This window comes from Epargyreus clarus, unplaced genomic scaffold, assembly GCF_041222505.1.
Source record: "Epargyreus clarus isolate Ecla_fem2 unplaced genomic scaffold, WU_Ecla_fem_2.2 ptg000008l, whole genome shotgun sequence".
NCBI lineage: Eukaryota > Metazoa > Arthropoda > Insecta > Lepidoptera > Hesperiidae > Epargyreus > Epargyreus clarus.
Window position 1 is genome coordinate 11223904 of NW_027332216.1, and position 22353 is coordinate 11246256.

At 34.9% G+C, this 22353-nt stretch overlaps 1 protein-coding gene across 2 annotated transcripts; it reads left to right on the top strand.

The window, feature by feature from the left end:
- Positions 1 to 235: 235 nt before the first annotated feature.
- LOC140744439 (facilitated trehalose transporter Tret1-like) lies at positions 236 to 14557 on the top strand. Of its 2 annotated transcripts, none has more exons than XM_073076024.1 (10): positions 236 to 375; positions 5687 to 5732; positions 6438 to 6535; positions 6779 to 6913; positions 8430 to 8513; positions 9589 to 9864; positions 10469 to 10589; positions 11919 to 12053; positions 12668 to 12894; positions 13837 to 14556. In XM_073076024.1, exons 2-10 carry the CDS (start codon positions 5690 to 5692, stop codon positions 14197 to 14199), a joined length of 1482 nt encoding a protein of 493 aa, XP_072932125.1. In that variant the 5' UTR covers positions 236 to 375; positions 5687 to 5689; the 3' UTR covers positions 14200 to 14556. The 2 variants fall into 2 exon arrangements, with proteins under 2 accessions (XP_072932125.1, XP_072932126.1); XM_073076025.1 differs by lacking the exon at positions 236 to 375 and adding an exon at positions 4763 to 5099 and having other exon boundaries at positions 13837 to 14557.
- The last annotated feature ends 7796 nt before the right edge of the window (positions 14558 to 22353 follow it).

Genomic DNA, 22353 nt, shown 5'->3' on the forward strand with positions numbered 1-22353 from the left:
TATTGTATTTTAATAAAACTAAGTTTCGTTTTTAACTAAACTAAGTTTTTAACTTCTTGTATTATGAAAAAGGGAAAGAAAAAAATATTGAATGTTATTATCTTATGAATTAAATGAATCCTAATTACTACTAGTAGATACTGAAGCTGGGCTGGCTTCCTATATAGGTAAGTATACTCTTTGGCTTAACGCCGACCGAATCAATACACTCGGAGAAATAATGTCACTTAAAAGACTAAACGTCAAAGTCAACTCCGTCTCAAATTCAAAGCATGTCAGTGATGTAAATAAAGCAAAGGGTTAAAGTTATAGGAAACTTACTAAAGATCCTTTTGCTTCCGGTTATCATCAACAATATCACCGGATATCAGACAGGTACCTATCATTTTTAAGTCCATAGACTAAAATATATTATAATATTAATATGCTAAAGTCCATTTAGATTTTAAGTTGAAGTAATTATTTAATTCTCTGATAATAATTAAGTATTGAAATAGTCACGAAGTTAATATTTCTTATTGTTTTAATTATTTAAAGGAACGTTATTATACAACAATAAATAATAAACTCAAAACAATGTTATTATTCGCTTCTTATCACGTTGAGTGCACTATTAGTGCATAGCATGATAGCAGGCCCAAGGAAGAAACTTGCAAATTAATTTTAATTATTGACCTTTTAGTTATTTTATGACACAAATTTAGTTAGTACTATATATTTCAGCGCAGTTTTTACACAGAACGAAATAAAAACTCAGTTATTTAAAAGATGGTTGTCCTCTTACATTTTTTTTATAATATAGGAGTAGCAGACGAGCATGCAGTCCACCTGATGGTAAGGGGCTACTGCCGCCCATGGACATCTGTAATCAAATCCAGATAGAATTAGATATTCCTACCTGAGGACGGCCACTGATGCGCCGCTACCGAACCACAAAGGGTTCTACCACCTTCTTAAATAGAGCTGTACTGCAGTGGCGGACTAAGGTCGTCGGAGGCCCGGGGCGGAGAGTTGCATGGTGGCCCCCAGCGTAAAGAGTTGATTTGATTTTACAATAACTCAAATTCCGGTGACTTCTTTTTCGCGATTTATGCACATTTCACAGATTATTTGGTTCTGACTAGAATTGAGGAGCTCGCGAGTGCGTGATTTAAAAGATATATATCTTCACCAAAGAGCTAATCACTCATCAACTCGGACGATTTTGAATTATATCTTTATATCCGCGTCACATGGTTGAGTTCATAGGTCCATACGATTCCGGTCCGGATATAAGATCTTCTTCAACTCAACAGTGTTATTCTCGATCGCGAGTGAGTGATGAGTCAAATGACTGAGAGAGTCTGATTTGAGTCAAATGCATTACGTATTAAACACTAAATTAAAATCTTTTTTTCTTTGCTAAGAATATGAAAACAGGGATATACAAAAAGTGTTGGCTGTGAAATTCATATATAATTTCTTGCCAGTTTATTAATTATAGGAATCAAAAATGTTGTCAAAACATTTTCATCTGATTCTCTGAAATACTGATATAAACTGTCGCTTATATCGTTACAGAGCTACTGAGCTAAAGTGAGCTACTGAGCTAAAAGAGTGATATATATCACTGAGTTCAAAAGATATATCTCTCTCTTTTCACTTAAGTGATATATTTTGCGCACCTCTAGTTCTGACGAGTTTTTTTTTAGCAAGTGTGTTTGGGGGCCCCCGGGATAAGGATAAGGCCGGGGCGGACCGCCCTTTCCGGCCCTCCCTTAGTTAGAGTGGTATCACAAAATAATTCGTTTTTATTTTGTGGTTGTACTGTTGCCTTCTCTCTCCACGATATTAAAATCACTCGATGGTAAATGGCCACTGCCACAAGGATACCAAAATTTTACAAAAGAGGTTTAAGATTATTTGTAAAAGGTTTGTATTTCTTGTCGCGTATTTTATTCTAGCGACTACGGATTTCATAAAAAATAATTATATTTCTGCAGATAAACTTACTGATCTGGATAATGGTTTTCAACTCAGATAAGTAAAAATCTGAGGTTTTCAATAAGCCCTGTTATGAGTCTGATTGAATTGTGTCAATTAAATTAAATTAATTTAAATTAAATTGTGAAGGTGGTAAAACCCTTTGTGGTTCGACTCCGGCGGCACCACCGCCACACCTATTTCTGCCTAATAGTAGCAGTTTTAGGCGCTGCTGTGTTCCGTTTTGAAGGGTGTGGTAAGGGAGACAGACTTTCCCGATTCGTTCCAGCTTAGTCCTCAGGGGTAGCGGTGCATCTGTGGCCGACCACAGGTAGGAATATCAAATCCTATCTGGGGTTGATTACAGATGTCTATGGGCGGTAGTAGCCACATACCATCAGGTGGACTGCATGCTCATCTGCTACTCCTATATTATAAAAAAAAAAAAAAATAGTTTGATTGATATTTGCCCGTTCACGTCGTAGTACTCGTCTGAGGCCCGTGCCAGACATAGCACAAACATTGGAACACATATTTGAACATGTTTGAACACAGTTAATGTTTTTCCAGCGTACATCAAAGCGATCAAACTTCAAGTATGTGCGGAGGATGTTACACATGCCGAAGTCCAGTTGCTAGGAGACCATGATATGACTAACAGGTTAAAAAAATTAAAAAAATAAGTGTTCAAATGTGTGAGCAAAGTCTTTGTCCAAATAATAAATATTTGTTTATGTCTAGCACGGGCCTGAGTGTCGAGCCTCAGTTTGATTGAAATTTGTCGTCGTCGTATAAACTTTACACGTCTGAGACCCTGAGCGTCCGTTCTCGTGATTGTTTTTGTTTTATTCAACTGTTCGTAGTTCTTTGAATGTTATAAAAGTGTTCGACATTTTGATTGAATGTGTCCGTTCACTTTGTATCCCGCAAATAGTATGTTTATAGAAGTACTCAATTTTATTTGTATTCGTAAATTACCTAATTATGTATAGATAAGAATTCAGGTCGCCAAGTCGATTATCTTTAGTTATCTTAATTTTTTTACTAAATCATGCCCACGATAATTTAAAATGAAAAATGTTAATCCTTAAACATGGGGAACTACCGCTTCTTAAGTTTAAGCATCAGTTATGTATTATTATAAAATGTTATTTTATGATTTTGGGGAAAAACATAAATATAATGTGACTTTAATATGCCGCGTGGAAAACTGACTAACGAAAGGGTTTTAGAATATCCTTTGATTACCTATCTAGTGGTTTTAATTGATGGAAAATGTAATTGTTTTCTGGATTTTAGAGTACGTCTTTTCATTAAGGAGATTAATATAATTTATTATTTAGATCCCAAATTAAAAAAAAAACGGAGTTTGAGTAGAATTAAACTCGTCAGGTTAAGTGTGTAAGCTGTGATTGTTTACATTTTGCGTGCGACACGACTTATATTATTTTATATTATACATAACATAGGTACATATCATTTTGGTAGCACCGAACAAGAAAGTACTTACTTACTGATTTGGCGGGCCCCTCAATTGACCCGTTGACATTGCAACCACATTGTTGCACCGTTGGAAATACTGAAGTAGTTGTAGGTATGTATGTATAAGTAATATAAAGCCGGAATGACCGGATAAATCTGCTGTCAACATCTACGACGATATATATTTTAAATAGTGGCTTATGCACCGCCCTTTCTCTCACATAGGATACGTCGAAAATCAAAATAAAGTACCTATATACCACCATGCAAAATGGCCAAACGCGTTTCGCTCCAAAATGGAAAATAATCCGGGTAACTGTATTTTATGAGAGTATGTAAGTAACAGTTAAACTGTCGACCATTCTGGGAGTTTAACGTGTATTATCAACAAAATCCGAATGTGCCTTATCGCCGACCGCTTGCGAGTAACTAGACTAAACATGGTTCAGTTATTATTGTTTCTAGTAATTAGGTACTAATGTATTATGGTGTCTGAATCAGTACCTAACGGATTTAACGATTTAATATACATATCAATAAAAATACTTAGACATCGCGTATAGCGTGTATCTATGGCTGTATGTTTCCCCACGTAGTTCTCTGGGAGTAAATTAATAACATTCATTTAATGTTTAATAACTATTTGTGATACATACTGGAATTAAGTTAAAGAGATACAATACTTCATTCCAAACATCAAATAGGTAGGCAGAATTCTCATAAAGAAAGTGATTATTATGTTTTATCGTTGTAACATGTTATAACAAACTATTGTATACCTATTTATTCTCGGAAGCCCACACCTACTTCATTTAAATCGCTGGTTGTGAAGTTTGGCATGAAAAAATTTGTACTTAGAAAGTGAACAATAGATAGTATTTGTCCATAAATAATCTATAAAATAAAAAAGGAGTTTCATTGTAGAGCATGCCGGGTTTCATCTCCGGCTAGACAAAGGCCTGTCTAGTTATTAAACGACATATTAATCATATTTTTTTGCATATTTGTTTTATTTAAATGTTCGTAATCGTTGTTCTGATATTTTCGTTTTGCTACTTTTACTTTGTATCACGTAAAATACACATGTATATTTAATTTTAATTTTATTATTTGCAACGTGGTTGAGGATGCTCCAAGTTTTATATTTCTGACAGTTAAATATTGCGATTACTTGCAGCTAATAACTATTACACAATTTTACTAAAGGGTTTCAAGTATTATGTACATACTTATAACTGCACATGTAACTGTACGTTTAGCAACAGTTTAACGGGGTATTCCTTTTCGAATAAAAGTATTGGCTTCCCCAAGAGTTGGATAGGGCCTTCCCAGATTTTGTTTGGATCGACTCGCGAGTAGCCAATAGCTTGCCGCCACAAGCCACCTTACCGATCGGTTTAATGAATATTTCCCACTGTGCATTATGAGAGGTCAATGATAAATTGCCGGCCCGGAGAATCGGTCCACGTCGTCGATCGGTGACCAGACTAACTGAGCCCTGCGTTTGAATCGTATGAATGTACACTTTATAAGCATCGATCATAAATTACAATTGATCAGACCGCACTTGCAATTTGGTCGCGCAGGACGTGTACCGAGGTTCCGACACTTTTGATCACTTAAGAATACTTTCGTGTTAAATTTAAATCAAATAAGTGAGTGGTTAAGTATAGTGCACTTTGAGTGACGCTTATAGTGTGTAAATATGTGTGCAGTCCACTTGAGTTTTTAAAGTTTCCTGAATTATTTTACTGATTGCGAAGAAAAATTAAATTTTGTTAATATTTTTATTCATTTGAGTTATCATTATGTTTGGAAACGTCTATAAAATATGTGTTCCTGTTTTTATTCATGGATAGTAAGTGGCCACTGTCGCACATGGACAACAGTAAGCAATTCCATATAAAACAGTAGTTGTACATGGAGCTGATCACAGGGGCGTCACTAGTCCTGAGGACTGAGATGGTCGCCTCTTAAGTCAGCCGGCATCCACACCCTTCCATTTAAATGCAAGAACTGGACTCACGTTGGAAATATGTTGTCTTGCATAAATCGGTTCAGTAATTTTAAAAACTAGCTCATACTGAAATAAACCGAGACAAAAAAATCGGAATTAAAGGTATATTTAATATTTTTGTAACAGAAACAGAAATTAATTTAATTTTCTTAGTTATATTAAAGTTTGAAATAGGCATGGAATTTTCATGGTGTGTCTATTTTACGTGTTTTTTTTTTATTACAGAAAATGATTAAAGGCAGAGTCGTCCAGTATTTGGTAGCGATTGCAGGTACGTAACTATAGAATATAACTGTCTTTTACTTGTTTTAACACTTTTGTGAACTCATGTATGAAAACTATTAGAAAACCCGAATAGTTTTTATAGATACAAATTAGCATTAGTCTTACGCATAAGGTGTTACGGTCAATGCTTATGGGGAATAATACTTAAGCTCCAATTTAAATAGAAGTTCCATTGGTGTGTATAGAAGCTCAATATGTTACATATTATATGTAACATGTGATAATTTTTCAATGCATTAGGCATAATACAAATAGTTCGTTAAGTTCGTAGGCATCGTTTAAAATGGGATTTATGCTATAGTACCTTTTTATTTTTGTCATCGAGGGGGAACCTTAAAAGGTACCCGGTGCCGTGGGAGCGCAACAGAGTTATGTGGAATTCTTACCCGCACTTAAATTATTAATTAATGCGCAGATAACTCACTTATATTAGAATAGAAAAAACAAATACTGCACGAATAATTATGTTTGTATTTTTTATTATAAATAAAAGTTCACTTAATGACAAGTGGCCACACTCAAACTATCTGCTGGACAACTGCAATCTACCCATGAGGACTAACTTGCAAGATTTCGTATGAGCCTTGCCTCCTTACCCTTATAACTCAGTATTAAACTAGTGCTTGAAGCGCTGAAAATTGCTGTTTTATGCAGAAATTTGTAGATATTAATAAAATAAATGTTGTTTTAGTGTCACTCGCTACCGCCAGTATGGGGACATTTTCAGGATGGCCCACGCCTGTTATGCCAAAACTGAAAAATAATGAAAGCGACTTTCCAGTTACTGAGGTAAGATTTTCGAATATAATCAAAAATATTGGCTTCGTCGGAAATACATAACTTGATTTTGTTCTATTACCCAAATGTAAAGTTTTATCGGAAATAATAATTGGATTTTGTTCTACTGCCAAACTGGATGTATTATTCGGAAATACGAAACTACGTACATTTATTTTCACTTCCAAATCGTATGCCTTTATTGAAAGTGAGTAAGTGGATTGTTATAATAACCCTTAACGTTACATTTCGCAGGGTGAAATAGGGTGGATGTTAGCGTCAGTATCGCCTGGGTTCTTGGCCGGCAGTTTAGTTACGAGCTTCATCTCGGACACGCTCGGCAGACGCACCGCCCTCATAGCCAGCGTTCTGCCGATGACTGTTGGAACGGTAATTATTTTTATTTTTTTTTAGAAATATATTCGAATTATTTTATTATATTATTATATATGATACTATTTGTGTTATTGTAATAATGTGTTATTTCCATAATAATAAGTCCCCATTTATATAATCACTGGCTGGTACGATTGTATGAGTTAACATAAAAAATAAAAAGAACACTCTTGACGTTTGAGTTGTATTTTGCGCGGGACAAAAGAAGGTATTAAAGGAGAATGCCCATTCTTGGTACTGATTTTTCTCATGCGTCAAAATGAAAGTAATATTAAAATTATTTTTTGATTTTTTTACATAATCAGATCAGAATCATCAGTAGATCAGAATGGTTTCTTTGAACAGGGGATGTCATTTAAGATAAAATAAGACAAAATGTTGATTGTTGTTCTTAAAAATTAAAATGGCGGTATTTTATACTCGGAATTCAATAAGATCTATTAGTGTTTTGACTAATGATTTTTCTCATGCGTCAAAATGAAAGTAATATTAAAATTATTTTTTGATTTTTTTACATAGTTTGTCGATCAGAATAGTTTCTTTGAACAGTGGATTCCATTTAAGATAAAATAAGACGAAATGTTGATTGTTGTTCTTAAAAATTAAAATGGCGGTATTTTATACTCGGAATTTATTATTTTAGGTTTTTAGGATTATTTTAGGTTTTTTACCTACTACCTTTAAAAGTAAATGGAATATGTTAACCGTACTACATTATAGGTACCTACTATCAGTTAAAACCGACCATCAATCTATCGTCGGATATATTCGATTTTGAGGTAATGTAACATTTCGGCAAATAACTTCAGAACCCGGGTGCTGATCTAAAAAATAATTATTGGTGGTAGTATTTGGTTAATTATACATTGTCCACAACAAGTTTCAATTTGATGCAACTCTGGACGGCGGTCCATACTTTCATGGGCATTGTCCTTCGCAGAAGAAACAGTTTTGTTCTTTCAAATAACACTTTTTAAAAGTTTATAGTAAAATAATCAATGCTGTTTTCTGATTATTTATTTTTAACGGTGGGCCTGTCTTTATTAAAACGATACCGCCTATAATGTTGCCAATTTTATTCTGAGGAAACAAAGAGACAGCAAGCAAGATGGGAGTTCGTACCCACCGATCTCTCATATGCCGCGTCTGCGTTTGCAATGTGGGGGTGTGTAGGGATTATTCGGGTCTCGAGGGTACCCTCTTTGCCCGGGCAAAGTCACAAGGGAGTGAATACCCCCCCGATTTTTATGATTCTTTCATAATAATATAATATTATAATATAATGAGACAACATTAAAGTTTTACCAACCCCGCTGTTTAGCGGGGGGTGGTAAAACGTAAAGACAGTTCAGTCGCGGGACAGTTTACAGTTTATTTATTTTTATTATTATATTACCAATTATAATTTTAAATGTTAAGAACGTGCGAATATTATCGTTACAGCTCATTCATCTAATCGTAAAAATACTTTAGTTTGTATTTATTTTAAAAGTTTGTTTCATTGTTCCAGGTGATCGTAATAACCGCTACGTATGCTTCGATGTTGTATGTCACAGAGTTTTTGTGGGGTTTTAGTACCGGTATAGTGTCCATAGTAAGTAATATCATGCTTTTAATAACGTTATTATAGAAACTTCTATATTATGTGTATTCTTACGCCTGTTATTAAAATACTAATTATAAATCGTTTTGCCTACAAAAATCGATTTGACTATTTTTCCCTACTAGAGATGGTCAAATTTTAACTTTATCTTTAGTAAAATAAGATAGATTGATTTTTTTAAGAACGGCTAATCGAGAATTTCTAGCCAATTTCTGTAGATGAAGGTAAAAAGAGCTATCCATGTAAGAACTTTGTCCACAAGAAGATTTAATTCTGTGGACTAACTTGACCCGGTTTGATCACGAGAAAGCCGTTATCAGTCCAGCTGTTTAGGGATAACTGTGTTCTTTCCTGGCAGTAATTTGTTCTAGGTGTGATTGCGATTTAAATGTGCAAAATGTGGAATAAACCTCCTTCTGAGGTATTCCCTTAGGACTATGACATGGGGCTCTTCAAGAGGGGTAAAAAGACTTCTCCTTGATAGCTGGCGATGCATTGGCGGCTCCTTTGGTGTTGCAAATGTCCATAGGCGACGGTGACTGCTTTCCACCAGTCTGGCTTATCGTTAGGTTAAATATAAAAAATACATAAGTCATATGATATGTATAATCCTTAAGGATTAGTATGCCAATGTATGAAAAAAATATGTACAGTCCCCATACATATATATTACTTCCCAGAATTTGATCCTTATAAACAACTCTGTCAAATAGTGGAATAATTTAGAGGATGTATTTTTTTCAAATTGAACTCGTTCGATTTCAGGCTAGGGAAAAGGTATTTTAAAAGAGTAATGATGCAGTTTTAGTTTTTATCAAAGTCGGCCTCGTAACTCTTTTCAGCATTTTTCGCTAATCCCTACAATGTCGGATTTGGCCCTGAAGGCCTATTTGAAAAATTCATCCTGTATACATACTGTATGTAACTGTGTACTGTATGTATGTATACAGGGTCAATCTAATAAAAGCGTGGTAAAAATTATGAAAGAGTTATCGAACTGCTCTCTAGATACTTTTAGGGACTGGATTTATCTAATATTCTTATTTAATTATGCCTTATTTTTCAGGTGTCGTCAATATATTTGGCCGAAATAAGCGACAAGGACTTGAGAGCATCGCTATCAATGATCACGAGATTCACGTTCAACTTTGGTGTGCTAGTGGTTATGTCAGTTGGGCCGTTTCTGTCGTATACACTGTTGAATTGGTTGCTGCTCGTGTTGCCCGTGTGCTTCTTCGTGGCTTGTCTGTGGATCCCTGAATCTCCTTACTATCACCTCAAAGAGGGAAGAGTCAATCGTGCCAGAGAGGGGCTGTCTCGACTTAAAGGCAAAAGTGGAGAGGTAAAGTATAACTGATGTATCGTCTCACCTACTTCTGCCAAATAACCGCAGTTTTATTCGCAGTAGCGACTTACCATAAGGTGGACTGTAAGCTTGCTACTCCTTTATTATACTCGTATGTAAAAACACCTATTTTTATCGGTTAATCGTAATTTAGATATACAATAGCGGTGTTATGAAGGACAAGGCAGGAGCACTTATAACGAGTTATTCGCGGTATTTGATGTACTTATACCTATAAAAGTGGTTCTAACGAACAAAGTGGGATAGGGCGTCCTCATTTATAACATGATTTCCTAAAACAAACATGATGCTGAAAAATCATGCATTATGAGTTTTATGATCTGACTGACAGTTTTACTTGGAATAATATTTTTGTAATTTACAGAGTCCTTATGGAGTGGTCCTGTTTCAAACGAATAATAGCAATAATATATTTAAAGCAGGAATTTAATTTAATTAATAATTTACAAATTAAATTCTTCTATTTCCTATTTACATATAATATCATAACATTTTTCATAATGATTAAATCAAGAATAATGTACCGAATGGAACACTTTGAAAAGAAGTATTAGTTATAGAAACCTGTTTGTTATTTTAGGAACTAGAAAGCCATTTAAACGAATTGCAAGCTGACGTGCGGAAAGAGATGCAGAAGTCTAGTTCTGTGTTCGAGCTCTTCAGTGGGAAGCAATACCGGAGAGCAATCATCATTGCAGTCGGTGAGTATTGAATATCAGATAAAATTAGATTGAGATTAAATTAGGTGTCCAAAATGTAAACAAAGGTGTTGACCTATCAAGAGAATACGTTTCAAATGTGGTTTCGTATTTTTGATGATATTAAAGTTATACAACAATAATAAGATAATAATCTAAACAAATTAAGATTAATTCACATTTTCTAATATTTATATTACCTCAATTTCGTTCCATACAGTAATAATATATAAAAAAAACAAGTTTTATGATAGAAAAATCAAATGTGATAATGGTAGCACCATCGGGATCCAAAACATTTTTTGTGCAGTCAAAAAAGTTTCGTAGCTGATGTTATTCATTTTCGTGATCGTGATCAAACTAGAATCTTTTCTCTTTCTTATAGTGCATATTGTTAAATTGTGTGTGATTGTTAAAGTTTTTGTTTCTTGTTAATTTGTTAAGGTTGACAAAACCTTATTTTCACAATGACATTTCTTTGTTTACATTTTGGACACCTAATTATGAATCAGACTATAGTGTATATAAGCAGAGATAGCCTAGTGGTTGAAACTTGACTTGTCGATCTAGGGGACCGAGATTCAAATCCCAGGCACGCACCTCTAATTTTTCGAAGTTATGTGCGTATTCGAAAATAATTATCACTTGCTTTAACCGTGAAAGAAAACATCCCGAGGAAACCTTAAACCTTAAAAGAAAAGATATCTTAAAAAAAAACAGTTCTCAAAGGTACGCGAAGTCTACCAATACGCACTTGGCCAGCGCGGTGGACTATGACCAAATCCTTCTGAGAGGAGATTTGTGCCCAGCAGTGGGACAATAATGGGTTGATGACGACATATGCGTTGCTACTCCTGATGACTAAGTTGGAACCTTACCACTCCCTTCAAAAGGGAAAACAGCAGCGCTTAACATTGTTAATAGACAGAATTAAATGTGGCGGAGTCAAACCACAAACGGTTGTACTACCATGAGAAATATTTGAAGGTGGTAGAACCCTTTATGATTCGACTCCGGCAGCACCACCGCCACACCTATTTCCAATAACAGCAGTGTTAGGCGCTGCTGTGTTCCGTTTTGAAGAGTATGGTAAGGGAGACAGACTTTTCCGTGGTGTTCCAGCTTGGTCCTCAGGGGTGGCGGCGCATCTGTGACCGACCTCAGGTAGGAGTGTCTGATCCTATCTGGGGTTGATTATAGATGTCCATGGGTGGCAGTAGCCACTTACCATCAGGTGGACTGCATGGTCGTCTGCTACTCCTATATTATAAAAAAAAAACTTAATGATAAGATGTTATAAAGTCAAAATTTTGAAGCATATTCGTCTTTCAGGTCTGAAGATAACGCAGATATTGACGGGTACAGTGACGATCAAGCAGTACTTGGGGCTTATCATAAAAGAGAGCCAAATGTCAATAAGCTACTCCACTGCTCTCCTAGTGTTTGCGGCTGTCATATTTGTCGTCAGTAAGTAAATGCTCTTTTTTTATGAAAATTGATATCATAGATTAGTAAAGATTACTCACTCCTAACAAGAAAATGTAACCAGTTTTGAGAATTAAAATTACCGCTGTCTTTTATTTTTGTGTTGTTTGTCGTTTAATTTTACTTTTCTGTACGTGTGGCAGGGGCGTCACTGGCCAATTTAATGTTGTTAGGTTGTTAAAATTACCTATAAACTGGAAAAAAAAATTTTTTACTCATTAATACTTATCACGTTATTATAATAATATTAAAAAAAATCTATTAAGTTTATTGAGAAATAACATAAAGCTTAGTGTTTAAGGTATTTTATTAAATTAAGGTAAGGATTATTTCTATTTATTTTGGGAAAAATATTAAAAATATCTAGTTTTTAGAGCATTTACGAATGCACTCTCTGCACTTTTTTTTCGATTTCGTGTTGTTTTAGCACCAATTAACTGCACATGTCGGCATTGTTCTGCGTAAATTACACCATGACATTCGGAGACCTAATGGGAAAACAATCAGCCATTTTACTTATGTGTCAGCCATTTAATGTCTTCCTTCAATAAAAAGGCGGTGAGATATCTATACTTATCTATGGTTGTTGCTTACAGGTTTCATGACATCTTTCTTCGTGGACCGCGTAGGGCGGGTGCCCCTTCTCACATACTCCTATTTTGGCACCGGTGTCACCTTAGTGGTTGTGGGCATCTATTTTTACTTTCAAGCGAATAAACAATATTCCGCTGAGTCCTGGCTCCAGCCCTTCAGTTACGTGGCCTTTATTGGCATCATCTTGGCAAATGTTATATCTACTATTGGTTTCAACTCTATTACAACGGTATGTAAACTTTAAAAGACCTTTATTTTAGTCATGTTAAATTGACCTTTGTTATAGGAACAATAGGAAGGCCCTCGACCGTGTATCAATTAATTATTTTTTATAATTATTTTTTATTAATAATAAAACAAAAATATTGCTACTAAACTTTTTTGCTTTTAAAGGTGGTAGAACCCTTTGTGGTTCGACTCCGGCGGCACCACCGCCACACCTATTTCTGCCTCATAACAGCAGTGTTAAGCGCTGCTGTGATATGGTTTGAAGGGTGTGGTAAGGAAGACATACTGTTCCGAGGCATTCACTCTACATATTCTAAAAATTACTTACTTTTACAAAAAATAATTAATTAAATGCACAGAGATTTATCCCAGACGTGGTACGCAGGCCTTTCCGAATTAAAGTGAATGTTTAAGATGGCCGCTTCGCTACTTTTTCAGAACAATGTACATAATTGATCTGAGGCTACTTTGAAAGTAGTTTGTCTACTTTCAAAATATTTTCAAATCAAACAGATGCAAAATGTCTGAATTCTATGGTCCGTTGATAGATCTTAGGTTTATTTTTTTTTCGTCTCGTAGGAGACGAGCATGCAGTCCACCTGATGGTAAGTGGCTACTGCCGCCCATCTCGCCGCCATGGACATCTGTAATCAACTCCAGATAGGACTCAATATTTGTACTGGAGGTCGGCCACAGATGCGCCGTTACCCCTGAGGAACGCCTCGGAAAAGTATGCCTCCCTTACCACACCCCGCAAACCAGAACACAGCAGTACTTAACGCTGCTGTTATGAGGCAGAAATAGGTGTGGCGGTGGTGCCGCCGGAGTCGAACCACAAAGGGTTCTACCACCTTCTATTAATTATTTTTATGGTGTACAAAAAACGAGCAATACATGACGTATATGTTCAATAATGTTCTAACTAAATTATCTTTGTTTTCAGGTGGTTCACAGTGAAATCTTTCCGTTGAACGTGAAGAGCGTAGCAATGACGTCACTAAACATACTCGGCGGATGCCTCGGCATGGTGGTAGCGAGGGGGTACGAACTCATAAAGAGGATATCGGGACAGCACGGTGTTTTCTTCTTTTTCGCAGTTATATCATTCGCTGGAGCAATCTTCTCGTTCTTTGTGGTCCCTGAAACGAGAGGCAAGACCTTAAAAGAAATACAGGTTATTTTACAAGGGGAACTGTACGATGTAAATGAGGATGTTATTATTAAAAAAGATCTGAGTAAAAATAATGGAGATGTTGAAAATGGTGATGTTGAGTTGAAAGCTTTAAATACAAAACTGAATGAATGAATCGCTATATTTATGTGTCGTTGTAGGTGTCAGTTGTTTTTGAGTGTTAGGCTGTTTGTCCACCGCACCGTCACAGAGCCGATACCGAGAACGAGATTATTTCGGGCCGATTTTAATATGTCGTGACGGCGATAGTTTGCCCACTGCAACCGATATCGGCGGTTTATTTTGTTCGATCGATAACGGCGTGTGACGACAGTGTATGGATAAGTTCCAACGTGTTTTATATTACCGGCACATCGGCCCGTTAAAATCTCAGTGCCGATCTAGCGGTCACGCCGATCTACTCGAAATATCGGCGGCCAGGATGACGGTGCTCGGGTGACGGACGTGCAGTGGACAGGCGGCTATAGCATATGTATGTACGCTACTTCGGCGTCGTCATTAATTATCGGTATCTGCTCGGTGACGGTGGTGGTGGACAAACAGCGTTAGTCGTGAATTGTGTTTGTTTATAAGCAATCGATTACCTCAGTTCAAGTTTCGAACTAGTTTATTACCTTAAGAGGCATTTTTGATATCATTATATAATTGTAAGGTGAATACTATATTTATTAAGCGTCTATACTAAAATGTCAGAACTGTTTTGACCGTAGGTATAATTTTATGGGTTAGATTCAAGTGATCGTACGCATTTATCTATCTTTTTAATCTTTTTAAATCCATAAATTCCGTGACGATATTACTTTTAGATGTCTCGATATGTGCATGTATACTATTATTATAATTATTTATGTAATTCTTACAAAATTGAAAAGGTCATTTAAAATAAATAACGTTCGATATCTTTAAGATTAAAAAAACTGCCAGCAAAGTGTGGAATCGAATACGTTTTTATTTTCTTTGAATCTCTAACAAAAATAACATTTTTTTTTCACTTCATTAAATTGTTTGGATTTTACTTTTACTTATCTATTATGAGAACATTATTGATATCGCTTGACGCATGTCTAAATACTCTTTGTATTGTATAAGTATGCTTATTTTAATTAACAATTATAAACAGTCTGCATTGGATCGTAAACGACTCGTTAATATGAATTTGTTATTGACACATCATATACCATGATAAACTAGTTTCTTTTTTTATTAACTTTAAGCAGAATACGAGATAAGGTATTTAAAAAAAAAGGTAGCCAAGTTAAGGTAAAAGATAGGGTTTGTCTATTATTGTTGGTCTCTGAATTATCACATAGTCTGTGATTTATAAATTTTCCAAAGAAAAAAAAATATTGCTTTTAAACTATACATGTGTTTTCATTTTAAATTTTGGTACTTTTTCGGTATTGATTGTTGATTTTATTTGAAACGCTCGAAACCCAAAAATAAGGTTTAAGTAATTGTTTTGTAACTTTATATAGAAGTTTTATTAACTTGATTGTGTTTTAAGCCAAAATAGCTAATTGTAAATCTCAAATAATTTCGTAATTATGTTAAAGTTTTATTTTTATGAATAACTTTAAGATTTGTTATTATTACTTTTCTGAAGATAAGATATATTTACCTAATATATGTATAGTCCGTGCCAAACTGCTAGTCCGCTCAACATACGTACGACAGCCCGCGCTGACGACAGTCGCCAACTATCGTCGGCAATCGTTGGCGCGGACTGTCGCTCATGTATAAGAGCCCTTAGAAGAAAGGCTGAATGGTAGAGTTGTGGTTCGATGCATAAAATCTCGGGCCTCTAAAATTGTAGTTATTGGTGCTAAAGTGTACTTGTGTATTTTTATGGTAAAATTTAGCCAGAGATTGCTAGAGCTTAGATGACGGAGACTGAATGATAATGTGGATTCATTGACTAAGTTCAACAAACTTATCTGTGCATGCGGCAGTTTTTGTCACAGTAATTTGTTGTCAGCATCATGAGGGATATTTCAATATCCTCAAGCAAAAAGATTTTAGTTTTACGTTGAGTAAGTAGACCATATGTTATTTTATATGTGAACAAAATGAATATTTGTTAAAATTTTCCACTCCTTAGGTAGTCTTGACAACTTAACAACATTATGATGACCAGTGGCGCCCCTGCCACACGCACAGCAGTTTGTTGGAATATAAATGGGCTTAATCATATATATATATATATATATATGTATACATATATATAAGGCTTGTGTGAAAGCTAGTTTTACATAAGTGTAATTCCTCGTAAGGAGGAAGAAGAAGATTTCTGAAATATGTTATTTCCTGAAATGTTAGAGAAGTTATTTTTGTATAAGCCAGGCTTAATTAATAAAGTACTTACTTATCTATTTTTTACTTGCTTATCTTTTTTATAATACAATGATTGCTTGAAGTATTTGATACGCTTTTGATCCAATTTCAATTTTTTATCTTTGTAAAAATAAGAATAAAAAGATATAAAAAATATAAAAAAATGTTTAGCGAAAAATACATAAATAAAATTTTGTAAAATAATAAATATGAGTTTAATTTGCTTTATTTATTCTATTTAATTATATCTTGCTGATCCTGATCAGGAATAATTTTGGAAACAAAATGGGCTGTTATGTTTTTGTAGTCTGTGTCAAAAACTTAAAAATTGAATAGTAGGGTACATGACTTTTCTTTGAAACCGTCCTTATAATTTGAGTCTAATTTCGCTCGGACCGGGTAGTGGAGTTGCAAACGACGTAAGTAATATTATTCTTCTATTCTGTAGGCCTTGTTTTACATAAGTAAACAAACATTTAAATTCGTTAGGAATATCTAAATTAGACGTCCAGCTGTCCAGCCGAAGATCGAATTTGGAACCATCTTCGTAGCATACTGTTTACGGCGTCACCCTTCTATTGTTTTCAAAGCTAGAACAATTAAATAGTGTGCTGAAATTCACCATAGTCATCAATTTCCAAAACTTCAAATTAGTCTGTCATCCGTTACTTAATACGCTAAAATCTCTTAAAGAACCAAATTTATGAGATAATTCACCTAAATGGCAATGTTTATGTGGGATTACTTCGGAGTGAAATTTAATGGGTCCCCAGGGCGTTGTTCCAGTTTGCAAAGCCATGGAGTCGTCAGTTATATTAGTTTTGTTTGCGCCGCGCTTAGTTTTGATGAGATTAGTATACGACTCTGCGGATCTCTGTTGGGGAAGCTAAATTGAACTCGTTTCGACAAAAATGAAGTATTGATATATAAAATGCTAGAATTATGCTGTTGTGTCGTCATCGTTGCGATATAAATAATTCTATCAGTTTGATGATTAGAATAACAAAAAAGCTAGACTACCCAAAAATAAATACCTAAAACGAGCGTAACATATACTAATAAGAAAATATATTTAAATAGGAATTGAACATTACTTACAAAATACGTATGAAAAAAATACTCTCCTTCTGGCACAGTGAGGTAAAAAGTTAAAAGAAGCAAAAAATACTTATTTTAATGCGTGCACTTTGTTGGTTTGCATGATTCACTACAATTAACCCATTTAATTTTAAATTCTCAGTGCCAAAAATGTTTTCCTATTTAGTCGTAGTTAATTCAAGATTGCAACAAAACACATGTGCCCTTATTATGAGTTTTTACGTTTTTACAAAAATTACTGTTTTTGTATTTGTTTACGTATTACTCATACATTTTCAATCAGTTCCAATATAGTCCGTTAGGGGCGCTGATTGGAAATGTATGGGTAAATTTTGTTTGTTTCAGTAATTTTTGTAAAAACGTACAAACTCAAACTACTTTTGGTTTGAGCGTGTAAACCGTATTTAATTATAACTATCTCAGGATTTTTACTGGGATCTTTAAAATAAAAGACGTACTGCCGATTTGGAGGCTGGTTTAATGACTAAGTTCAAAATTACATGGTGGTCTCATGCGGTGGCCCAGACCGCTGACTTGGCTAATCTTATCTAGGCTGTCGCCATAGGCTTATACATATGTAATTATAGCTAATCTAAGGCAGAGGGTTCTGTAGTTTCCATAACTCCTCCGACCTTAAGAGGAAAATTATCGGAGGCTTCGAGTTTAGAATCATTCCGATAATTTTTCTTACATTTTAAACATTTCGGCGATTTTAGCCAAATTATATAAATCAAAGATACAAGGAAAATGCAAATAACTAAACCTAAACTTACGTTTGAAGGTGGTAGAACCCTTTGTGGTTCGACTCCGGCGGCACCACCGCTACACCTATTTCTACCTAATAACAGCAGTGTTAGGCGCTGCTGTGTTCCGGTTTGAAGGGTGTGGTAAGGGAGACAGACTTTTTCGAGGCGTTCCAGCTTAGTCCTCAGGGGTAGCGGCGCATCTGTGGCCGACCTCAGGTAGGAATATCTAATCCTATCTGGGGTTGATTACAGATGTCCATGGGCGGCAGTAGCCACTTACCATCAGGTGGACTGCATGCTCGTCTGCTACTCTTATATTATAAAAAAAAAAAAAAAAAAAAAAAAAAAAAACGTATCCTAAAATGTCACTGAAGCTAATGTCCACCTTTTTATTTAAAACACTTTCTATCACTTCACTATGCTTTAATGAAAAGGCCATGTATTTCACTTCGTCTAGACTAATTCCTTTCATATTAATTACACTTCGTTCGGGTAGAGTCATATTGACGTGCAACTGAGACAACTCTACAACAGGAATCCTTTCTATAACTTGAGTTTCCACAAAAATACGATGACGAAGGTGAATTCCGTGGACTTGTAGCTCACAGGGTTCATCCAGTGTAACCAGGTAAGTACCAAATACAAGCTGTTTACTGATCTCTTCACCACATTGCTTAGTAAGGGTCGTTCTCAATCTACTATAAAGGAGCCAGCTATCTGCGTTGACTTCCTGGACTCTAACTTCCTCAATTTGTATTTCACGCTGTTCACAGGGTGTATGATCTTTGTCATATTTCATCAGCTGCTCGACGCAGGTAAGTTCGTTGTATAAGGCTTGATTGTCTGCAGTGCAGAGATAGTGATCGCCAGCAGACAATGGACGACAAGGTTTTATCAGCGGTAAGTACTTTATCCCTTTCGCCAGAAGGTAAGGAAATTTAGGAATTATAGCTAAGGTTTTGTTCTTAGATTCATGGAAAATTGGTAAGGAATATATCTTAAAATAATTATATCTTGACTTATCAGTAAGTGGGATTTCCATTATAAATGTAATCTGGTTATCTCTAATAAAGGATTTTACACAAATGGTTTCCTCGATATTTAGTAAATTTGTCTCTACTGGTGGATATACCAAACTCCCATAGTCAGAAATTAACTTTAGATGATACAATAATTCTGTGGAATTAACAATCGATTGATGTAATACTGAAATTTTACTTAATGCTAATGCTGTTTCAATTTCACTTAGCCGAGCAAAGATAGTATGAAAACTACTCGTGAACATTGAAAATAATCCTGTAAGGTAGGTTAAGAAAACCCAATCGTTTTGCTTAGTACTTAAATCTTTCAAAAGCAATTCAATCTTTGCTAGGCGATTATGAAGATTTACAGTATTCTGATTTATTGTTTCAGACACATTAATAAAGCTGTCAAACATTTTAGAGACTATTGTTAATTTTTTTTCAGTAATGATTTGATTGTGATTTAGACTTCGAAGGGGCCGTCCTCATAGATACATCTTGGTTTTGGGGTTCTAATACCACAGGGGTATTCGATTGAACTTGTTGCGGTGGCTTATAACCAACCTGTGCATCTTGGGGATTACTAAAATTAAATTTATACTGAAAAGGTAAAAACGGTTGTTTTCCATTTGGATAGCGTACCGATGACCTTGAACCGGATTCCAAAATTTGGTTACTACCATGAATGCGATTACGTGTATTATATTGTTCTAAGAAATTAACTTCTTCAAGGACAATGCTTAAGGCTGCTTCTAGGGTTGTGGGCGATTTGAGCCTCACGATACGCACCATATTTTCAGGAAGGTTGTATAAAAATACATTCAAAGCCGTATTGTTGTAAATAACTAATTTAGCGCGTTTTAACTCCTGATCATTAATTGTATTCACTTTTGACATTAATAACGAACGAACACCTTGAATTCTGTTAGAAAAGTCTAAAAAACTTTCACCAGATTTAATTTTTAAAGATTCTAATTCGATATTAATACACGCTTCACTACGCGGGTCTCCAAAATGTTGAATCAGCACTTCTTTTAACGCGGACCATGTAACAATATCTTCGCGTTCTGATAAAAGCGCAGCTGCATCCTCTCTTAGTCTACTCGTTATAGCATTAAAAACATAAAGATTTTGTTCTGCATTTCCTTTAAACCGATCAGTCACATATTGACACTTTCGCAAATAAAGGTTTAACTGTCTTTTATCACCATTATATAGCGGAATTAAATCTAAAATTTCTTTTGGTATTTGTTCGATAGTCGTAGTCATAATGATAGAGTAGTAAACTATTTAGAGGTAGCAACTTCACTTGAATTGAAATTGGATTAACAATTGAATTTCACACACATATATAAAACAATAAAACACACAATTGAAGCACAATTAATAAAATCTAAATTAATAAAATAAAATTTTGTAAAAGTTTTATAAAAGTAAAAAAACGAAATATTTGCAAAAAGAGTAAAGAATATTTTAAAATTAGTCTTCTACAATTATCATAGAGTTTTATATGATAGTAATTTTTATTATTTATTTTAAACAATTAAAAATTGCGATAATAAATTTTAAAACGTAAACTCTCTGACATTTTCTACTCTGTGTCTTATTCTAAGAATTAAATCTCGATAATACAATATCATAATTTCATACAGACTTATTTTATTAAAACACTGTTACATGAGCAAGGTTTGATCTCAAATATAACATTTAATTTTAAATTACTGAAAAATATAGGAGGAATGTTGGAACAAAGGATTGGCGAAAAGTTGTACTCACCGACCGCTTCCGAATCCCATACTCGATGGTTTTTACACTTCACGACACAAAAGAATATTTATTTGGTTCGTCGGATTTTCTCACTATTCCTTCATTTAACGCTTACTTTTTCTTACGAATTTTGACGTCCGAAAATACGTTTATTAAGGATTTCCACGAGAAAATCTCACCGGCTGCGCCACTTTTGGTTTGAGCGTGTAAACCGTATTTAATTATAACTATCTCAGGATTTTTACTGGGATCTTTAAAATAAAAGACGTACTGCCGATTTGGAGGCTGGTTTAATGACTAAGTTCAAAATTACATGGTGGTCTCATGCGGTGGCCCAGACCGCTGACTTGGCTAATCTTATCTAGGCTGTCGCCATAGGCTTATACATATGTAATTATAGCTAATCTAAGGCAGAGGGTTCTGTAGTTTCCATAACTAACTAAGGGTAACAAAACAAAAACAACAACAGTAAACAACTGATCGGTTTACGCTTATTCATAGCCAGTAATCGCATATTACCATTCGGTTGACTGCAGGCTCGTTTGTTGCTTTAATCTTCTAAAATCGTTCATATACACATCTACATCCGTAAACAGCGAGATGTAATCATTCTTTTACATGTAAAAGCTGTTATTTTACAAGAGTACGGGATTACTGCCCCAAATTTAACTTCGAGCTACGTCAGCTTCATCCCGAAGGGTGTCAATAATTCCAGGGACAATGTTGATGGATAACAGATTAATGTTCAGCATATATTAGGTTAGATTGGCACGTACGAGGAAAATTGATGAACGGCCGAGGGACGCCACCCTTCGACCTTGATATACTGCCTCTAATTACAATTTGGGGTGTGTAAACATCCCTTTTCTTAATCACCGTATGTGTTGTAGGTAATATAATTAAACGCAAACAGGAATTAGAAAAATATTAATTTGATGCATGACCACCATTGTTCCATTGGTAGGCACGTGATTTGTCAGAGTATCTTGAGCAATCAATCCTTTTCAGTAGGTGTAAGTAATACATTTTATAGAGCTTTTTTTTAAATAATTTAGGTTTAAGTATATCGACGTTTCTAAGTTCGAACTTAAAAGATTCCCGTATACATACATACAGTTTGTTTTTTCTTTGCATTAAAAATAACATGTTATAATTTTAAAATAGTCAATTGCAATATAATTTACGTTTTCTGTTATAAGTTATGTAGAGACGGGTAATAGATTTTTCGTGCAGAATGCATTACTTTCAACCGATTTCACTCTCATCTCGTGCATAGAAAAGGTCTATGTGAGCATATTTTTTAA